At 40.4% G+C, this 19,968-nt stretch overlaps 1 protein-coding gene across 1 annotated transcript; it reads left to right on the top strand.

Annotated features, from left to right (window-relative positions):
• Positions 1–4,628: 4,628 nt before the first annotated feature.
• LOC143845801 (ATP-dependent Clp protease ATP-binding subunit ClpA homolog CD4B, chloroplastic-like) lies at positions 4,629–19,290 on the top strand. Its single transcript, XM_077354210.1, has 10 exons — positions 4,629–4,880; positions 5,974–6,638; positions 7,161–7,276; positions 7,378–7,500; positions 7,603–7,788; positions 9,402–9,617; positions 11,691–11,908; positions 17,439–17,514; positions 17,601–17,690; positions 17,889–19,290. The coding sequence occupies exons 2-10, from the start codon at positions 6,017–6,019 to the stop codon at positions 19,068–19,070; spliced, it is 2,829 nt and encodes a 942-aa protein (XP_077210325.1). The 5' UTR covers positions 4,629–4,880; positions 5,974–6,016; the 3' UTR covers positions 19,071–19,290.
• The last annotated feature ends 678 nt before the right edge of the window (positions 19,291–19,968 follow it).

Genomic DNA, 19,968 nt, shown 5'->3' with positions numbered 1-19,968 from the left:
TGAAGCGTAAGCTAAACAATGTAATTACAAGTTCACTTTCATTTTGTTATTACTCCTAGTGCTTATTATTATTTTTTTACTTTAAAAAATCTGTTTTAATCTTCTATGCTATTTAGATTATCTTTAATTTTTTTCTAAGTATATCATCTAGACCTTATTACGTACACCTAACCAATGACTACAACTTTTTAATCACACAATCTTATCATTTTGTGTGTATTGTGTTATTTTGAGTATTAACCGTATGGACCCTGGCTAAAAGTTGGTCATTAAGAGGAGGGTGCTCAAGTCTTAATAAGCCCTTCCACATTTTTAGTATTAACCTTATTGTGGGATCTTTGCTTTTGCATTGAACCACCAACAATCTCCCACTCTTCGCGGAAGTAATGTGGGAACTACGAGATCTTCTCCAAGGGATTTTTTCTATCCTTAAGGATACATCAGGGTTACCATGCTCCGGCTTTGATATCACTTGCTGGCACCTGGGTAGTTTTTAAGGGTAGAACTTGCCCTTAAAAACTAGCCATTGAGGAGAGGGTGCCCAAGTCCTTATTAGCCCATCTACATCCATTTACTTTTCCCATGTGCGGTCTTTGTTTTCCTCATATGCACTCTTCTCCATCACAACCAATTAATTCAATACTCATAAAGGTCTTCCATTACTTTTGGATAAATCCTTTACCTCCCTAAGGCTCCATTTCTTTTGTGTAAAGCAAATTTCGTGCCTATTTTTACACCAATACACAAAATGTTGCATTCCTCATGAAAAAACTCATCACACCAACGTAAAGCACCGAAAATACATCCAAAGGCAAAGGACCTAAAATGTACGGAGGAGTATAGAATCTCCAATTACTCTGTTAGAATGATGAGTGGTTTTAGTTAATGTTCAAGATAGGCATCAAAAGTAATAGAAAAATCCTTCTATTGAGGCATCATTTTGTGCAATTACTTTGTTAGAACGATGAGTGATTATAGTTGATGTTTTCAACCCTGGATTTTTAAAGAATTGAACTCCCAATCCAAGATGGGAATCAGAGATAATAGAAAAATGCTCCTATTGAGGCATCATTTTGTGTCTAAAGAAAAAAAAAACTCCACATTTCAAGTTGTTCAATTTGAAATTTGTATCATTGGATGGTCTGTTTTGATCATTTCTCGGCATCATATACTTTAATGGACTAAGAATTTTGCATAATTGACAGTGGAGAGTGGTTTTCTTTGTAGAAAAAGATATGTAGTAGAGAATCTTGAATGGGTCGTTGTAGTCTACCTCTAGGAGCTAGCCATGCTTGGAAAAAAAAAGGATCTAAACAAAGACACGGCTTACATACTTCTGATTGAGGGTCATTCTTGAAAGAAAAGCTCAAGTTGGGATTTGCTAGGGAATTTCACGGAAAGGCATTTCGCGTCTAACTTTTGCATGGGAGAACAGCCACATAGGCTCACTTTTCAGCAGATTTTGTCTTGATCATTTAATTCGTGCTATTCTTTCATGCAATAGTCAGCCGAGAAATGCCTTTCCTTGAAATTCCCTAGCAAATCCTTTTAACAAAATATGCTAGTTTAATCGCAATGTGCATACTGTTTTTACACATACTATACGGTGTACTTTTTTAAATTATCGAGAAATGAAGAAAAACAGGATTACAAAAGGGACCCTTATGGTTGTAGAACTATACTCATGACTTGTGAAACACACAGTCATTGGGTTCACCCCTGATGTCAACATGGTTCAGACCATTCAATCACAAGGTTCTATATTAGAGATGCCTTCTCTTAAAAAGCGTACTTGCAGAGTAATCTAACTTTCTATTGGGTGTATTTGCAAATGGTTGATTAAAATAAATGACTTGGAACTACATCAAAGCGAACAATTGGACTGTTAGGATCATCTGATGAATGAGATCGTTAGGCTGTAACATCTTTACTATGGGTCTATCAAGATGCACAATCTGGATCATTTTGATGCAACATGGGTGAGATTTGGAAGCCAAAGAAGAGATAGAAATTCTAGTGTTAGTGTTAGGCCCAAAATTGGTAACAGATGAGGCAGTGACGAAGGAGATGATCTGGCGAGTCCAAACCGCTGAACTGATTGAGAATTATGTCCTGCACAGAAGTATACGAGGTCAGAAGACCAATCCGGAGTCGTAGTTCCAGACGGGCCCTTCGACACTGAAGTTAGTAATGGGCACAAAATTGGGAAAACCACAGTTAGGATGATGGTTTTTTTAGGGATTCGGTCCCCTACCTTTGAGCCTTAGGAGGCCTTTTATAGTGGAGTTTCGGGTATTGGATTACCCTTTTGCCCTTGGGGACAGGTGTCAGCCTATTAGTGGATCAAACTTTACCCTTTCCTTCATGCCCTTGGACAGATGCAAGATTGTGGTTGGGCAAGGTCTACACTTGATCTTTTCTTTTTTAGGATGTAATGACCCTATTACCCCTTGTTAGGTGATGAGCATGTGGGCTTGTCTTGGTGCCATGTGTTGATCCGTGAGTGGGGGATCTTTTTACTCCCCATCAGTTAGAAACGTCTTCATAAGGCAGCCCACATTGACAAGATAACTTAATCTTAATTAGTATTAATATTTTTAAACAAGGATTTAAGGCAATTATGCTAAATCCTAATAGAGGTCCATAGAAAGAGATGTGATGCATGGGAAGACCTAATTCTAATTAAGAGTAGTTGCTTAATGGGAGCAACATACATCTATTATATAGAGAAATTATATGATGCCTGATTGTGAGAATGTAAAGGGCGGGTAGAGACAAAACCTGCAGCCTTAGTTTTTGAACCAAGGAAAAGTCAGAAAAAGGGCTTTCTCTTGGATTAAAAATCAAGGGAGAGATGGTTTTCTCCCTCCACCCTTTACTACCTGACGATCTGGCATCATATAAGTTCTCCTATTATATACACTAACCAATAGCCATGTTTATTAATTTCTATTGCATTTGTTTTCTTTCCAAGAATTTCTTTTATTGGAAAAGTTTTTCCTAACATTAATTTTACATAGTGTTATTGATTGGATGGGATTGGATGGGGCCACCATTTTACACCTGGTGTTTTTATGGAGTGAGGCACTGAGGCCTACCATTTTACACACCCGATTTTGATGATATGGGCCTCACCATTTTGTCCCTAATGTTATTGGTGGGATGGGACAACTACGCAAACATATGCACTACGGTGTTGCCCACTATTTTTACACCTCATGTTTATATGGGGTGGGACCCACCATTTGTTCAACCATGCATAGCTCAACCATGCATATAGACCTGGCAAACGGGTGGGCCGGGCTGGGCCGGGTCAGGAAATGACCCGCATTTTTGCGGGTCAGAATTTACGTTGCCCGCGGGTGGGTGGGACAACCTGCGGGTCACTCGCAAATTCAAACAGTGGTTAAATTCAAATGATTTTTTTAATTTAGGAAAATGTTAAAACTTAAAAGTAGGGTATGGCCGGCACCGTGGGATGATCCAAACCGTCCATTAGATGGCCCACAGCCTAAATAGGTTGTGCCCCAAAAATCATTTCAATAGGTTGATCCCAACCCTCTGATCTATAGAAATTCTAAGAGAGCATATGAAAATAAATTCCAAGAGAGCAACTGAAGGTTCCAGAAGCTCCAACAGGAACTCCAACAGAAAATAAATTCCAATGGAGCAGAGCAAAATCTCGGAAGAAAAAAGAAAAAAGAAAATGTAAAATCTCTGTTTCCAATATGTCTAGATCTTTCGGAAATAAGAATATATTGATGGAAAAGAATAATATCCTGAATTCTACTCTCTGCAACACTTTACTCTCCAATTTGTTATGCAAAAGACAATTTAAAACCTCGATTTTCATTCCACTAAGATTTCTAAGAAATTAATGGAGTTTGATGATGATGAAGATCTTAAATCCCACACTTTTCATAAATCTCTTAATATAACTTTAACAGAGGATCTTACACCTTTTTCAGATTCAAAAGTAGAAAGATAACAAGATAATTGAACATAAACAGAGGAAAAAATCAAATCTCTATTGAGAGGATTTTCATTTAAAAAAAAAATAGAAGCAAAAATATCGAAGAAAGAGAGAGAGTACCTGTGCTTCGGCAGAGAGGCTGAGAGAGGGTGATAACTCGGCTGTAACTCGTGAGGGAGTGAGTTTGGGAATGGGGTGGCGTCCCATTCTCTGTCTTTGAGTTTGGGAAAATAACGAAGGAAGAAAGAAACCCTAATAAGTGGCTAAGTTAGGGCATAAAAGACAAAAAAGTTTGAGTCTTTTTTAGGTTTTTTAAAGAAAAAATAAAAACTAAAAAAAGCATAAAACCTGCGGGTTGACCCAGCCCAACCCATGTTTTTGCAGGTTGGGTGGCCCGCAGGTCAATTTTGGCGGGTCACTAAAACCCGGACCGTGCCCGCAAATTTGCGGGTGGGTCGGGTCGACCGCGGGCACGGGTCGGTTTTGCCAGGTCTACATGCATAGCATGGGCCTAGGATACTAGTTAACAGATAAGACTGACTTGGGGTTCTTCTCTCAGTGGTCCCTGATCTTACAAGCCTAAGCCCAAGATTCAATTGATCTGACCATGAAGAGTTGTTTAGATGGGAGGATCTTCACGAAAGAGATAAAAAACAAGAGCTGATATCGGCCACAACGTACGCTTTCTTCTCTGCCTCATTCTCTTGCCGCCTCTAATCCACCATAAAAAAGGCTCCAAAACCCTTCTTTCTTTCCTAAAATTCTCAAAGCCTATCTTCTTCTTCTTCTTCTGCCTTCAAGAAGAAGAAAGGATCCAATTTTACACAGGCCAGCCCCTTCCCTCTTATAATTTCAATATCAGGGCTAGGGTTTTTCAGTAATTCCACTCCCCTGGTGTCTGATTTTGGTACGAGCTTTCTCTTCTTCTTTCTCTATTGGTTTTACTACCTCTCCCATTCTAGATTATTTTTTGTCTTTTCATCTAAGTAAGTGCTTCTTTTGTGATTTGGGTTTTTGGCTTTCTGCTCATGGAATTTAGATTAGGGCGTTTTGGGTGCTGTTCTTGCGATTTTTTGTATCTTTAGTTCATTTGGCATGGATTGGAACCTGGGTTTATCATTCCTCTCTTTTCCCATTTCTGGCTTTGGTGAATCGGATTGAATTTTGATATAACGTGTGATATTTATTCTGCAATGGATTGATTGGAAGTTCTTGAATTTTTAATTTGTGCAATTGGTTTATTCTAGATGTAAAGTAAAACCCCAGCTAGATATATTGTTTTTCTTTCTGCTTAATAATGATGAGATTTTTTATGTTAATATACTGGTAGGATCTTGCCAAACCCCAGCTTCCCCACCCAAAAAACAAGAGATGAGATTTTTTACTTTTATTTTTGAAAAGAGAGACCATTAATGAAGAAAAAAAAGATGAAAAGTGAACTTGAGTGGGTAAAGATTTCCCCATCTAAAAATAGACTATAGAAGCTCCTGATTTGGCTAATTCCCTGTTTGTTTCAGATTGTGAAAACCGATTGTCATCCCTAAACCTATTATTGGACTCAAATTTTAATGTAATTTTGATTCCAATAATAGGTATTGGACTTATAATCGGTTGATATATTCTCAAACGAACAGGCCATAGCGATCATCCAAATTTTTTGCACGTCTAGGAATCAAAGACAAAGAATAAAACACCATTTAAGTAGAATTCTTTGATCTCAACAATAAGATTGGCGATTCTCCATGGACCATCGCTCTACTCTGTTGCCCACGATGCTGTATTTCCACTTCCAAGATGCTCTCCATCAGGGTTGTGAAGATGGTCAAACCCCGATGAAGTGTGTGAACCTCGACGTCAGGGTTACGTCATCCCCAACTTAATTTTATTGGGCTATTTGATGAAGCTTCTTATGATTATCTTTACAAAAATGGATAGCTATGCTGTATTTTTCCAATTTTATATTGCCATTAATTAATTTTGTGCACCTGTACTTTTTGCAGACTGTTATTCTATAGATCTCGGAGTAGCGAGCTGTTCAATATCATGGCTGGGTCTGTGGTTCTGTCAGCATTCCCCCATGCTACAAGTGTTAGCGAATACCATGACCGATCTCGAGTATCCGAGAAAACCAGAAAGATGACTAATGTCCAACTGCAAGGTTTCACAGGATTGCAAGGAGGGAAAAGCAGAAAGGTTGTCAGAAAGATGACGAATGCGCAAACAAAGCCCCTAAGAATGCAGAATTTCTCGGGATTGCGGGGATCTAATACTCTGTATACGATGGGAAGGTCTGACCGTGATTTTCATTCTGTCGTTGAAGCTGCTATTTCTGCTCCTCGAGGAAAGGGTAGTCGCGCTGTTGCTGTAGCCATGTTCGAGCGCTTCACTGAAAAGGCAATTAAAGTGATTATGCTTGCACAAGAGGAAGCAAGACGACTAGGACACAATTTTGTTGGTACAGAGCAGATTTTGCTCGGCCTTATCGGTGAAGGGACCGGTATTGCTGCAAAAGTTCTGAAATCCATGGGAATTAACCTGAAGGATGCCCGTGTTGAAGTGGAGAAGATTATTGGAAGGGGTAGTGGATTTGTGGCCGTGGAGATCCCATTTACTCCTCGTGCGAAACGTGTTTTGGAACTTTCACTAGAGGAAGCCCGCCAACTTGGTAACTTGTTTCAGACTTTCCTATCAGCAATAGTCTGTTGGCCTGCTTGTCTAAGTTCTAACTCTAGATCCTCATCCACTGTAATGCATTGGTTAAGTGCAATAGATAGGGATTGAGCCTCTAGCTCAATTGTCAAGGCTTTGTCCTTCAACCTAGAGGCCGGAGGTTCAATCCCAGCTTACCTACCAAAAAAAATTGCAATCAATGATTTGTCACCAATCGTTGGGTTTGATAAGGACTCTCTAGCAATGGGCATTGCCCCGAATAATCGTTTTTCTATAAAACCTTCTAAGATGTTTTTATATCTGCAGCCATTCAACAACAAAAAAGAAAACCTATTTTCCCTTTCAAAAGCCCCCTTAACTGTGTAAAGTATCCCCTTGTATGGCCTTCATATCAGAGCAAAAGAATAATATTTGATTTCATTAAGTGAGAGGAATTTACTAATAAAAACCTTTACTAATTAAAATGCTTTTGAATTACTAAAGGAACGTACCAATAAAAAACGATGGAATGTTTCAGGTCATAACTATATAGGATCTGAGCACCTGCTCCTGGGACTGCTTCGCGAGGGTGAAGGTGTAGCAGCTCGTGTGCTTGAGAACCTTGGAGCTGACTCTAGTAACATTCGTACACAGGCAAGTTTTCATATCCCTTTCCATATTAGTCTTTTGATCCAATTTACTTAAGAATCTCACCCATCTTATTTCAAAATCTGAACTGTTTTTGGTGTAAGTAGGTTATCCGCATGGTAGGTGAAAGTACTGAGGCCGTTGGTGCTGGGGTTGGAGGAGGAAGCAGTGGCAATAAGATGCCAACACTTGAGGAGTATGGCACCAATCTGACAAAGCTGGCAGAGGAGGTATTTGTGTCATTTTTAATCTTCCAAGTTGCATGTAGTCGTATTACCTAGTCTGGCCATTAAAAAAAGAACAAAATTTCTAAAGATATCTTGTCTTTTCAGGGTAAATTAGATCCTGTTGTTGGAAGGCAGCCACAAATAGAGCGTGTGACCCAAATTTTAGGCAGGCGGACAAAGAACAATCCCTGCCTTATTGGAGAGCCCGGTGTTGGTAAGACAGCAATTGCAGAAGGGCTTGCTCAACGCATTGCAACTGGGGATGTTCCAGAGACAATTGAGGGGAAGAAGGTGAGAGCTAGGATCAAAGTGTCTGTCTTCAAAACCTTAACCACTAAAAAAGATAGTCATAAGGCAACCCTGTTCTGCTCACCATAACATATTTGACTAATCAATCAGTTGTAATTAGTGCTTTTAGGTCTCAATTGAAACCATGATTTGGTATTTTCATTCATGCACAAATTTGTTAAGGTATAAGGAAACATAACTACTGTTCAAGATTTATAGGCTGAAACCCACTCTGTTGGAACATTCCTATTGCATCCACTATCTGGCCTTCAAATGGAAGGGTAAGGAAACATGGAGCAACATTTCATATTCAAGTCATCTGAATGCTTTGGATTGTTTCATTGGGAAGTGGTTTCAGCTGTGGCTTCTCTGTGGTGGTCCTTTCCCGGGTTGAGAGCATGTTGGCAACATGTTTGTAGGCCTGGGGAAATCTTCTAATCTGCTTCTCATACGGAAAGCTTTGTCACAGTAATGTTCCTGATTGTGTTGTCGTAATTTTATAGGGGTTCTTATTTAAATAAAATAAAATTATAGGGGTTCTTATATGCTGGATGCACTTTTCCAAGGAAAAATATGGAAGGGCAAATATACAAGTGTGGGCCACTTGCTCATTTATCCAAACATTTTATTTCCTAAGGATGCCATGGTGAGCCATTGGGCTAAATCCACCTCAATGGATGATCCTAACCATCCAATTTGTGGAGAAAATAAAAAATGCAATGATCTATATTCATAAAAAGTGCCTCCGCAAATTGGAGGGTTAGAATTGTCCTATGGGGGTGGATTTTGCTCCATGACCCATCCATAGCAAGGCCTAGGAAATAAATGCTTTGGATCATTGAGCAAGTGGTCTCCACTTGAACTTTTGCATGCTCATGTTTTTCCTTGAAAAATACGTGCATGTTGAAACACGCTTCGACACATGTCTACACAAATGACAGAGGTGTAAAAGTACTGCTAGAAGCATTTAATGTGGATGTATCAGCATGTTTTTGTACCGTGTCAAGTGTAAAATATTTATCGCTTCCCTACCAAATACTATCTTAACTTTTATTTTATTATTGACTCCTCTTTTAGCTATACTTTAGTTAGTATCTGTTGATACGCCCTCCCAAACCTAATAAACAAACTCTTCTTCAATTATGTACTGATTGCATGCCCGTTGATTGAAGAGAACTATAGAAGTTGTGTTGCTGTGGGGTGTCGAAGATAAGAAGAGACTTCAATAATTATAGCTTAAATTGATAAATGTATTATTATCTGATTATCTCATGTTTGTTTTAGTATTTTAGTTGCTTAATCTTAAGATTTCTTAGTTTGTTAAATGATTAGCACATTCATCTTGTAGCAAATTATGATTAGAAATCAATAATTTTATATGTATGTGTGCACGAGTGTGTCCCTATTTCTGGATTTTTAGGGTTTGCCATGTCAGACACCTCTTATCTGTGTCTGTAGATCATAGATAAGAGCCGATTATACAAATGCATGGTTTTTAAGTCGTACTTGCTTAATTCTTTCTTACATCTTTACTTTTAGATTTTTCTGCTTGCTCTCATTTTACTCAATAAATCTTGAATAACTAATGTGGAGAAATTGTTTCTAATGTAATTCAGGTGATTACCCTAGATATGGGTCTTCTTGTTGCTGGCACAAAATATCGTGGAGAGTTTGAGGAAAGGTTAAAAAAGCTCATGGAAGAAATTAAACAGAGTGATGAGATTATACTCTTTATTGATGAGGTACATACTCTAATTGGAGCGGGAGCAGCCGAGGGTGCCATTGATGCTGCGAACATCTTGAAACCAGCCCTTGCAAGAGGTGAACTGCAGGTAATTTAGTTTTCATCCCTACACTTGGGGTCTCCATACTCCTGTGTCACTTCATATTTGATATTTCTATCTTTTAGTAACAATAGTCTGTTGAATCAAATAAATCCCTTACATTTTAAATTCCATGGGCTGAAAATGTGTTTGTAAAAAGGGATAATTGGCGAAAGAAGTTGATCAAAAAAGCTCCCTACCTTGGCGTCGGCCTAGGGAGGGAGGCGGTTTCTCCCTCTCATCTTCCTCTCTCTCGTCCCCTCTTTCTCTCACATCTCCCTCTCTCTCGTCTCGCTCTCTCTCCCTTTCTCTCTCTCTCTCTCTCTCTCTCTCTCTCTCTCTCTCGCTCGTTTCTCTCTCTCTCTCTCGCTCGTTTCTCTCTATCTCTCTCCCCATTGCTAACCCTCTTTTTACCGTCTCTCTCATGGTTGGCAAAAGATAGCCGCGGAGGTCGAATCGGGAACTGTGGAGGTCAGATTTGGATCATGGCTTTTTCGTGGTGGCTAGATCTAGGGCTGTGGAGGCTGGATTGGGAGCCTTGGAGGCCGGATCTGAAGCCATGGAGGCCGTGAAGCTGCATCTGGAGCCGGGGAAAACCGTGAAGGTTGCCGGTGGCCGTGAGGTGCTAGACCTGGAGCCGTGGAAGGCCAGTTATAGGGGGTGCGAGGCCATAGAGACCGTAGATTATTGGATCCGGAGGTCATGGAAAGCCGGGGGCCATATATAGGGCGGAATGGCCGGATTTAATGGTGAAAGGGCCGGATCTAGTAAGGGTTGATGGAGAAAATGGATGGGGGAGTTGTTGCAGGCTGTGGAAGGGGCCGATGGAAGGAAAATGGTGTTCGGATTCAGGGGAAAAGGAGGAGGTTGGATATGGAGGTGAGGGAGGTTGTTGATAGCAGCAATGAACCTTGTAGGGTTAAGGTTTGAAGGAGGAGGAAGATGAGGGGAGTTTTAGGGTTGTTAGGGTTAGGGTTGATTGGGGAAGGAGGTGGGGGAGTAGTATAGTCTTTAGGGTTAGGGCTAGGAGTATACTTTTGGATGGGATGATTTTTGGGCTAGTGGAAGTAGGTTTTGGAGAAGATAGTGGAAGAATTTGATATATTTTTAATGGGGAGCCGTCGGTGTTTGGTGGTGGTTCGAGGTGGAGGCCACCGGAGATCGGATGATGATGTTGGGTGGTTGGCTATTGTGCATGGTTAGGGGCGCACAATAGCTCTGGGCCTTCGAGCGGGATTTTTGAAAATCGAATTTGCCCGCGGATTGCAATGGAGAAATCGGTGTGACGTGGCAGGTCACGATCTTGACTTGGGAGTCCCACAAATTTGGCATTTTTTGCTGAATTTGATTAAATTGAGGCTATTGGGTAATGTAAGGGGTAATGGGTTTATCTTTTGGGCCAAAGAGAATGCTCCTGGGCAATTCATACTATGTAAATCTAGTGGGACTACTGGTCCCCATTATAATTTTGCTGGTATGAATATATTTCTCAATTTTCAAAAAAAAAGAATAGGGATAATTGGCTATTGCCCTTTTTCTTCATGGTTAAATTGGAAAAATTCTGTTCCCCCTAGGCTCTAACTATAATCTCAAATAGCAAGGGGTGGTACCATGGATTTAAATTTCGGCCGAAATACCCAAATTCGACCAGAATTTCGGATTTCGGCTGGGACTGAAATTTAAAAATTTCAGCCCAAATTATAAGATTTTCACCTAAACCGAAATTGCCACCGAAAATTCAATCCTTGGCTGTAACCAAGGTTCTAAATTTCGACCGAAATTGTCCGAAATTTCGTATTTCGGTCAACACCGAAACCGAAATTCCCGAAATGTACCGAATTTCGGTCGAAATTTGCGAAATTTAAGGTAAAATATTTATTTTTTATTCCTTCACAGAATTTCAGCTGAAATCTCGGCCCAAAAAATGATATTTAGAGCTCCCGTTACCGAAATTTCGGGATTTCGGCTAAAATTTCGGTTTCGGATAGGGACCGAATTTACCTCCGAAACCGAAATTTAAAACCTTGGCTGTAACATATCTTGTTGTAGTCCGTACTAAAGTGCTTTTTTCATCTCGTGCAGTGTATTGGTGCTACGACACTTGATGAATATAGAAAACACATTGAGAAAGACCCGGCTTTGGAAAGGCGATTCCAGCCAGTAAGGGTTCCGGAACCAACTGTTGATGAGACAATACTGATTCTAAAAGGTCTACGAGAACGATATGAGCTTCACCACAAGCTTCGTTATACAGATGAGGCTCTAGTGGCCGCTGCACAATTGTCATACCAGTACATCAGGTTAGTAGTGTTCCAGTAATAGCAATCTTTTAATGATGGTCTGTGTGTTCACTGTTTGTTCAATATTTATTTAGGAAGAAAAGGGCATACAATCATTCTGTATCTCTTTTGAAAGGAAAGCTAAACCATGAAATGAAAGACCATATCTTGATCAACTTAGACTAGCTTCCCTAAAGATCTATGTGCCTGATACATATACTCCTATAAATCTAGAATGTTGGAAACATTCATCTCTTTCATGTCAGCCTTATGCTGAACTTGTGATTGAACTTTTAAAAACTAGATTAGTTTGGCAGGTTCAGCTGGAATTTGCGAGGTCTGGCAGAACTGGTCAGAATGGTTGGTTTTCATATGAACCTTCCATTTGATTCAATTTTGTCCCGTTTTGCCTCATTCATTAAATGTACTTTTTCCCCTTCCATTTATATCCAAAGGAGGCGTATGGAATTGCAATTTCCACTCTCCATTTCTTGTCTTATTGGAGTGCCACCTAACTTTGCTCTTTTGCTTAAGGTAGGTTGCTGTTCGCTACTTAGTCAAACATAAAAACAAGAATTTAAGGAAATAAAATCTATAATACGTCTGTTCTTATTATTATCATCTTCTGAAATTTTGTTTAAGGGAGAAGAAAAATACAAAGAAAGTGCTACATCATGGGCAGATATTGCCACCCTAGAATTACATCTCTATGGACCCTGCTCCTAGCGAGGAAGTTTGCTAGATCATTGCAGATCTATAAACAAGCAAAAAAGAATGCTCAGATCCCGCTCCTAGCGAGGAAGTTTGCTAAATCATTGCAGGTCTATAAACAAGCAAAAAAGAAGAATTCTTTCCATTATATGAATAGTGTTATTTATTATATTCACCAATGTCCAAGGCCCCAATCTACGCCTAGTAGGCCAAGCCATAACATCGAGTCTCCCTCCATCCAAAGCATACCATGAACGTTCTTGATGAAAATAAGGATCCCTTGTAGGAAACCATGAGCCTCCACTTCAGTGGAATTTGTTACTCCAAACCAAATTGGATAACGTCAAGTCGTCAACACAATTTGCCCAAAACAATTCTGAAAACAAAAGTTACTCCCACATAAGTCCAAATCTCGCGATCCTCTAAGAATAGGAGAGAAACGGACTAATTTCCTTTTATCTTGTCTTTAAGGAAATGAAATATGGTGATGTTTTTCTAACTGACATGCGCCACAATCTAAAGTAGAGACAGACTCAAGACCTAGAACAACTAAATGTAAACTACTCATAACTGTTGTGAAACTTCATCATGCACGGCGGCACCAACTAGTTTACGATCCATATAGTAGAGATCATCCGTGTCAACCTGTCCACATATTGTCTTTTTTGTCTTGAGATCATGGAAAACACAACAGGAAGGATACAACATTATGAGGCAACCAAGAGACTATCAATTTGCTTAAAGATAGTAAATTATAGGGAAATTTAGGCACATGTAAAATAGATTGCAGAGAAAGAGACTTTGTGGGGGCATACGATTCCTTGTCCAGTAATGGGGGTGAGGACCCATGTTCAAGGGTTACAAAGGAATTAGATCTTGAATTGTCAATGGAATTGAAGGCGGACTACTCACCGATCATATGGTCGAAGGCACTCAAATCAATTATCCAACAAGAAGCACGGTGAGAAGTAAGAAAGTAAGCATTGCCCATATAAACCAGTGTAGCTGAGAAAGAGGACGGGCAAGTTACAACGGACTGAGAGGTCTCTAGCAACTTTTCATAATCGTCTCGAGAGGCACAATAAAATCACTAGCAAGAGGGACCGATGATACACTTCAAACACGATGGAGCCATGATGTGAAGTATCAATAATTTGCATGATTAGCCCATGCAAGCTTGCCAAACTTGTCCCAACATTTATTGGAAGTTTGAAACAATGACTCGGCCGTCCATAATAAGCACACTTCCTATCACCCAGCCTCCATCCACCACTATGACCTTTCCTTGAGTCACGCCACGAGCATATGACCATATAGTCATCACAACCACAACCACGAGCATATTACCCAGCAGAAAAGGTAAGGACAATCTCCTCATTGATAGAAGGTTTGGATGAGGATCAGGCCAGCTGTGGGAGGTGAGAATAATGACTGTTCAGCTAAAGCGCCTCATTGTTTTCTCCTGTCATGGAGTTATATTCACGGCCATGACCTGATAGCAATTTAGCAACCTTTAACTCTTCCCTCACTCCCTTCAAGGTTTCTGGGTCTGCGGTTGGTAGTCATTTAGTTTTCCCGCATTCCTTGTAAACTATTGTACCATTTACTGATACTGTTGTTTCCTCGTTGAAACACGATCAGTTGGTTGGTTGGCATCTCCATTACCGGGGGTTTTAGTTCCAGCGATGATAGAAAGTCATAAGAAGAAGCACACCGTCAATCAATGGTATAGTGGTTCAATATGGGCAACAAGGATCACTTTAGGAATAACAGGAAGCAAAAACAAAAATTCACCCGAAATTCCAAAATTTCGACCGAAATAAAATACCTGTTTCGGGTAAGTGATTTCGGTGTCAGTCTCCACCGAAATCTGAAATTTCAGTTGAAATTTAAAACCATGTTTAGGTGTCAGATCCAAATGAGCCAGAATTGCAGGCACTGCTTCATGGAGTTAAACTGTTGGAGAATGATCGATTGTGTCATGTTATCATTGAGAGAGATTCCCTCAATGTGATTGGGCAGATCAAAGATGGTGGCAATCACCCTTGGAGATTTCTAGGAGATTTCTTTTTCTTGTTGTTTTGATTTTATTCTCTTTTGTTTATTCTTTATTTTTTTCTTTGTTTTGACCACTATGGTCATCTCGCTTTTTAATAAAATTCCAGCATCACTGAAAAAAAGAGAAAAGCACAAAACAATCTACAAATTGGTGTATCTTAGTTCCATCATCATTTTTATAAGTGAGATTAATCATCAAGGATCACTAGAAATTAATGTCAGGATGTGAACATTCCCTTGGACATCAGTTTTCTTGTCGCGCACCAATCAATCCTATCAAATGTATGCACTCCCTTGCTAAGGGGGACGTTCATTTACTGTCACTGACAATAGTGATGTTCCATCCTCCCTAGCGATTCTTTTCGTGGACTATTTATATGTCTTATCTTGTGCAAATAAAGTTTCACTTTTCTGCAAAAGACAAAAAAGAGAGGCCTGTGTTAGCTTTTCTATGAAATTAAAAAGGCCTTGTTGGGTTTATTTTGTGAAATGAGATGAACTAAATAACTGTATAGTTTTATATGTGCCTGCAATGGACTTTTTTTTTGAATGGCGCAATATGGATATTCTAAAACTACATTTTGTAAAGTCATATGCTGTGCAGATTTACACCATCCTTAACAATGCTAGATAGAATTGCATAATTTATTTATATTTTTCTTTTTTTTTTTTGAAAGATGACTTCTTTTTAAAAAAAAAAATGACATTGTATTGATTATAAAGGAATCAGGTAGGAACAAGATGTCCCCTACTGATATTACATCGATTAGCAGGTCTTGGAAGGTAATTACATTAGCTCTTCAGGGGTGGATAAAAAGTTGTGGGTTTGGGATTCTTCGGGTTTTTTTTCGGTAAAATCTTTCTACAAGGGCCTGAATCCGTTTGAGGAAAATCTTTCTGTTGCAAAATTGTGGAAGATTAAGGTTCCCCCAAGAATTTGCTTCTTTGGGTGGACGGCGATTCAAGGTCGTATACAAACGGTGGACTTTTTGAGGGCTAAGAATATGATTATAGTCGATCATTGCGTTTTGTGTATAGAAGCGGGGGAGTCGGTGGATCATTTATTTATTCATTGCAAAGTAGCTCGAGAGGTTTGGGGAGGGGTCCTGTCGAGGTTCGGTATTGCGTGGGTGTTCCCTTCTAATGTGAAGGATCTTTTTGAAGGGTGGTCTTTTATTCCATGGAGGAAAAAAAGGAAAGTTTTGTGGTCGATTTCTTTATTGGCCACGATGTGGGTTCTATGGACGAAAAGAAATAATAGGAATTTCGTTGGGCGTGCAAATTCTTCTTACTATCTATATATCAAGGTAGTCGCGTTATCGATTTCCTGGGCGAGGGCGCTGCCAATTTTCAAATTTGTCTCGGCTTTCGACTTGTGGGCGGGGTGGAAAGTGGTTTGCAACAGTCAAGTCCCCGATCCTGTAATTTCACAGAAGTGGGTCAATCCACCTGTTGGCTTTTCCAAGTTGAACTTTGATAGATCAAGCTTGGGCAACCCCGGTCTAGCCGGGATCGGGGGTGTCTTGAGGAATTCTGATGGGGAAGTTTTGCAGGCTTATTCCGGGCCTATCGGCGTAGCAGATTCGAACGAAGCTGAAGTTAGAGCCGCATATCAAGGCATTTTGCTTTTAGGGAGTGAGAGGGTGACGAGCACTATCGTGGAAGGAGACTCGTTAAATGTCGTTAGGTGGCTTAAGGGTTCGGTGGTTCCTCATTGGAGATTTCTTCGTTTTTTCGATGAAATAAAAGATAGAACGGTTGGGTGCTCTATGGCATTCCAAAATGTAAGGAGATCAGCTAATGAAGTCGCTGACAAGTTGGCTAAAGTGGGTGCTGTCAAGCAGGCTCTGGAGCTTTACGACTTTCTGCTCCCTTAATTTCTTATTGTATTGTTTTTTTTTTCCTTTTCTCTTTTGTGTAATTCTGTTTTAGTGGGGTGTGCGGGAGGGACTTTTTCGGTCTCTCCCTTTTTAATATATTCAGTTACCATTATAAAAAAAAAGAATCTCTCATCACCCCTTCCTTTGCTAAGGAGTCTTCTATTTTGTTTGCCGACCGCCTTCTATGCTCAATTCACGGCTTTAGCACTAGCACCAGATCCAAGATTTCAGCAATCATATCCTGAAAGCGCCAAGGCCCTGTTGATTTGCGTGAGGCCCAACTAATCACATTGGCCAAATCTCCTTCTACTATTAACTGACTCAGTGCATGGTCATTAGCCCATCGCAGTCCAAAGAGAAGCGCTCTTACTTTAGCTTCATTCGCATCGCACTCACCTATCGGGCCAGAATAAGTCATCATTGTTGTACCTTTGTCATCCCTTATGATCCCTCCAATCCCAGCCTTACTAGGGTTGCCGATCGATCTTCCGTCAAAGTTAATGAAAGATGACTTTTATTGAAACCAAAAAATTACATGATAGGGGACAAGCGGTCCCCCATTAGTTGAACAATCCTTCGGTAATACACCAAGATAAACGGATAGATACAGTCAGATATTTCTTGTCTTCTTGTAATTCCCCTCATCCATCATATCTTTTGTGAAATTGTAAACATAGATATGTAAAGTTCTTTTGCATCACTGCAACACCTGCATATCAAGCCTTATTGGGATGGCGTCACTGGTCTCACTGTACCTTGTTAACCTTCATGTCTATGGAGCTTAGACCCCTTTTACTTTTGGTTATCATCTGTTTTATTTCCCAATATGCTTGTTCAATCTGCCTTACGAGTGTAGAACTTGCATCTATTTTTCTTATCATAGATCTTTCCATGCGCTGCAGTGACCGTTTCCTCCCTGATAAAGCAATTGATTTGGTTGATGAGGCTGGTTCTCGTGTTCGGCTTCGCCATGCACAGGTCTTATTTCTTGTTCTCATCTTATCAATGCTTAGCAACTCTCTGTCTCTACTGTACATTGAGTGGGTATGCTGTTTTTGTGGCAGCTCCCTGAGGAGGCGAGAGAGCTTGACAAAGAACTCAGGCAGATCACCAAGGAGAAAAATGAAGCTGTCCGCGGCCAAGACTTTGAAAAGGTACTTCTGCAATCCGACCCATTTGTTTTGCATAATCTGATTTCAGAGAAGTGTTTAACAAAGTGAGTGTCATTTCCCTTATAGTGTGTGGTGGATCACTGTTTTATGTAGAACTTCCCCTTTCACTTGTGGTTTCTGTTGTAAGGTTCTCTCTTACCAATATTGTATCTAGGATGCTTACACTAGAATTCTTGACAGGCTGGGGAACTGCGGGATAGGGAAATGGAACTGAAGGCTCAGATCTCAGCCCTAATAGACAAAGGCAAGGAGAGAAGCAAAGCAGAGAGTGAGGCAGGTGAAGCTGGCCCTATCGTAACTGAAGTAGACATACAACACATTGTTTCTTCTTGGACCGGAATCCCAGTTGATAAAGTCTCTAGGGATGAATCAGACCGTCTCCTTAAAATGGAAGAGACCCTACACAAACGGATCATCGGCCAGGACGAAGCCGTCAAAGCCATCAGCCGTGCCATCCGACGGGCCCGTGTTGGCCTAAAAAACCCCAACCGCCCAATCGCGAGCTTCATATTTTCCGGCCCCACCGGTGTAGGAAAATCTGAACTGGCAAAAGCACTTGCTGCCTACTACTTTGGCTCCGAAGAAGCCATGATTCGACTAGATATGAGTGAGTTCATGGAGAGACACACAGTCTCCAAGCTCATTGGCTCACCACCCGGCTACGTTGGATATACCGAGGGTGGCCAACTTACTGAAGCAGTTCGCCGCCGTCCCTACACTGTCGTCCTATTTGACGAGATAGAAAAGGCCCACCCTGATGTCTTCAACATGATGCTTCAAATTTTGGAAGACGGGAGGTTGACCGATAGTAAGGGCCGGACTGTAGATTTCAAGAACACACTCCTCATAATGACATCCAATGTCGGAAGCAGTGTGATCGAAAAGGGTGGTCGGCGAATTGGGTTTGATCTCGACTATGATGAGAAGGATAGCAGTTATAACAGGATAAAGAGTCTTGTGACGGAGGAGCTTAAGCAATATTTTCGGCCAGAGTTTTTAAACAGGCTAGATGAGATGATTGTTTTCCGGCAGCTGACAAAGCTAGAGGTGAAGGATATAGCAGGTATAATGTTGAGGGAGGTGTTTCAGAGGCTGAAGGTGAAGGATATAGAGCTTCAGGTGACGGAGAGGTTCACGGATCGGGTGGTGGACGAAGGATATAGCCCGAGTTATGGGGCGAGGCCATTGAGAAGGGCAATCATGAGGTTGTTAGAGGACAGCTTAGCGGAGAAGATGCTGGCTGGAGAGATCAAGGAGGGAGATTCGGCTATTGTGGACGTCGATTCTGATGGGAATGTGACGGTTCTCAATGGTACAACTGGTATCCCGGATTCGTTGCCCCCACCGCCAGTTCCCGTGTGATCCTTTTCTTGGGTAAGTTCTATTGATACTTAAACAGGTTTTACTTGTACTCTTTCTCATAAAAGTAGTGATGGCCATGCCGTGTTGAATTTTATGTTCACGCATTCACAGCAATAATTTAATTTTCAAGTTGTTGAAAAGGAAGTGTTGTAGATTGTTTTTGATGTAATGAAAGTCCATATACAGTTTTTTTTTATATATATTTGACTTCTTTAAAGAAGACCAGCTTACAACTTTACAAGAGGTTTAATAATCTTCCCTGAAAATTCTGTGTCATCTTTACTAGAACAGCTTGAAGAACCTGGGACTTTACAAGAGATTTAATATTCTTCTCTCGTTCTCCATTTTTATTAAGCATGCTTTACTTTTCATTTTCCTTCCCATAACCAAAAAAAATAAAAAAAATACCACCCTAAGTCTTTCCTAGAAAGTATAAATCATTTCCCTCTGCTGCTCGTTTTCCTGGTGTATTGGCTTGCATGGATAACAAATACATATGATGGGGGGCGACCCAAGATGAATATGATGCGAGTAAGAGCATTTCTCCCGATCCCAGAAAGAGATAAGAATAACACACTGTACTTGTATTGCAGTCACTGTACAAAGTCCGAACATACAATGGCAGAGTCTGATTTAGCCCACTGCCCTGTTATTCTTCTCAGTTTGCTATTTTGGAGCTAATTCTGGGTACCTGAAACTACTTCATCTTACCCGAGATGAATGTTAAGTCGTGTTGGGCTTTGGTTTGCTGTTCAAATCAGGTTGCTGCCTAGTGTTTCTCAACTGAGGTTCAAGTGATTTACACAATCATGGCATGTTTTGAGATGGGTGGGGTAAATCACAAGGATAATGTTTTAAAACTCAAATGGGCTAGTGTAGGATGTAAATGTTTTGTATT

Source organism: Tasmannia lanceolata, unplaced genomic scaffold, assembly GCF_043159265.1.
Source record: "Tasmannia lanceolata isolate RefF3 unplaced genomic scaffold, GAP_Taslan_0.1 ptg000015l, whole genome shotgun sequence".
Lineage (NCBI taxonomy): Eukaryota > Viridiplantae > Streptophyta > Magnoliopsida > Canellales > Winteraceae > Tasmannia > Tasmannia lanceolata.
The sequence above is the reverse complement of the archived record's forward strand: the minus strand, read 5'-3'. Positions and strand labels throughout refer to the sequence as shown.

Coding starts and splice junctions, on each gene's coding strand:
- LOC143845801 (XM_077354210.1), top strand. CDS start 6,017: ATGGCTGGGTCTGTGGTTCTGTCAGCATTCCCCCATGCTACAAGTGTT. Junction 11,909..17,438: donor TTGTCATACCAGTACATCAG/GTTAGTAGTGTT, acceptor CATGCGCTGCAG/TGACCGTTTCCTCCCTGATA. Junction 17,515..17,600: donor TTCGGCTTCGCCATGCACAG/GTCTTATTTCTT, acceptor TTTTTGTGGCAG/CTCCCTGAGGAGGCGAGAGA.